The following is a 1,834-nucleotide window of genomic DNA, read 5'->3' on the forward strand; positions in this document are numbered from 1 at the left end:
ATAAAGTGAGCGAATGTTAAAATCTTGTTAAACATAAAATTTCTGTATGGCATATTACCACGCTATTATGCATGACTGTATGTATGTAATATCGTCTCGTTGAGATGTGAAAGTGTAAAAAAGACTCTTTATTCATATTGAGACAGTCTACTTACAGTATCACCTTTCTCTCCGGGAGCTCCAGTGTTGCCGCTTGCACCACTTGGTCCTTGAGGTCCGGGGAAACCTGGTCCTCCACTTTGTCCGACTGATCCCTGTAATGTAATGGAATGAAAGATCAATAATCTGTATTTGGATCAAATTGGTCGTGAATATGTTTGGCACAAGATCAGCAATTTCAGGGGGAAGGGAGACAATCAGTTACATCGACTTAGTATTCAACTGGTACATGTTGTATCGACCCCGAATAGATGGAAAGCAAAGTCGACCTTGGCGGAATTTTATCTCAGAACGCGCAGACGGACGAAATACCGCTAAGCATTTTGCCCGGCGTGCTAATGATTCTGCAAGCTCGCCGTCTTAAGAAAACTTTATATTACCTGGAACATATGAGTTAAGGGTTTACTAAAAAATCTGAAAACAAGCATGAAAATTTGGGACAATTTTATACTTTAAACTAGCAAACAGGTAAAGGGACATTTCCTTTTTATTCTTAGAGGTATTAAGTGAAGTATAATGATGGTATTGTAGCCCGGTGTCTTAGTCTCAGTTTGACACCCAGTACTCATTGAAATGCTCTTTTCTTTTGATGACTGTTGAGTACAGAAATATCAACTTACACGGTCGCCTTTAGCTCCAGCCTCTCCAGCTTCTCCTGGTTGACCAGGGGCTCCAGCTGGGCCAGTTGAGCCTGGAATTCCGTTTTCTCCGCGTGGGCCGGCAGTACCTTGACTTCCACGAGCACCAGCTAAACCAGCATCTCCCTAAGGAATTACATGAATAACAATTACAAGAGTTAACAATCTTAAAGTATTTAGAATAGCGTAAAGGTTTGAATTTAACACGCACACACAAATGAGTATGAAGTAACGTTCAAAATATCAATTGTCTTTTCAGGAAATAATTGAATTGGCTGAGATTTCTCGTATGGTAAAGAGTCAGTTTTGGTTTCTTAGTATTTGAACTCGTTCAAATATAAGTCAAGTTCTTCCCTTCTGTTTTTGCCTTTCTTATTTAACCCACCACGCTGTCCATTCCTATCTTTCTCTCGTATTCTCTTGTTTTTCTTATTTTCTTCTTTTACCATCGAATTTATTGTATGATATATCGAATATCATACAAACTATTACAACTGTATTTCTAGTAATCCTTTCTATGATAGAGATACCAAAAAACACTTTGTTTTATTGTTATTTGAAGTCAACATTGCGAAACTAACATATAGTTGTGGTTAATCCCTAACGTTACACACAACGACGAGCTATAAACATAATTATGGATTCTAATAACAACCAATTTGGTTGCGTCGTTAACAGTTAGGTGTTTGCTGCAGTGCAGCTGACGTAAAACAAGGTTCTACATCTGATAGTCCGGTATCCTGTCTGTTTGTTGTTCTATACAAGTAGATATTTATCGTATTTCAATTAGTTATTAAATGTCAACACAATTACAAAGCTTAAAACATCATATTTATTTGTTGAGACCGATATGGAAGTTCGGCAAACTGTTGTGTACTAACCTTAGCTCCAGCAATTCCTGGGAATCCAGGGGCACCGGGTGGTCCAATAGGTCCTGAGGGTCCAGGTGGGCCAAGTTGTCCATCGTTTCCACGAATACCCTAAAAGAGATCAATACAAATATAATTACATCTATATATATATATATATATATATAT

General features: G+C 37.9%; 1 protein-coding gene across 1 annotated transcript in view; it reads right to left on the bottom strand.

Moving 5' to 3' along the window:
* The window catches only part of LOC106868323 (collagen alpha-1(I) chain), a gene marked incomplete at its 5' end in the record, with an annotated part of 30,636 nt that overhangs the window by 25,176 nt on the left and 3,626 nt on the right, over window positions 1-1,834 (bottom strand). The window contains 3 exons of the mRNA XM_052968423.1: window positions 156-254; window positions 780-923; window positions 1,679-1,777. Of these exons, the coding sequence (XP_052824383.1) occupies window positions 156-254; window positions 780-923; window positions 1,679-1,777 (342 nt within the window). The remainder of the gene's footprint in view (window positions 1-155; window positions 255-779; window positions 924-1,678; window positions 1,778-1,834) is intronic.

The sequence above is a fragment of the Octopus bimaculoides genome, chromosome 6 (genome assembly GCF_001194135.2).
Source record: "Octopus bimaculoides isolate UCB-OBI-ISO-001 chromosome 6, ASM119413v2, whole genome shotgun sequence".
Taxonomy (NCBI): Eukaryota; Metazoa; Mollusca; class Cephalopoda; order Octopoda; family Octopodidae; genus Octopus; species Octopus bimaculoides.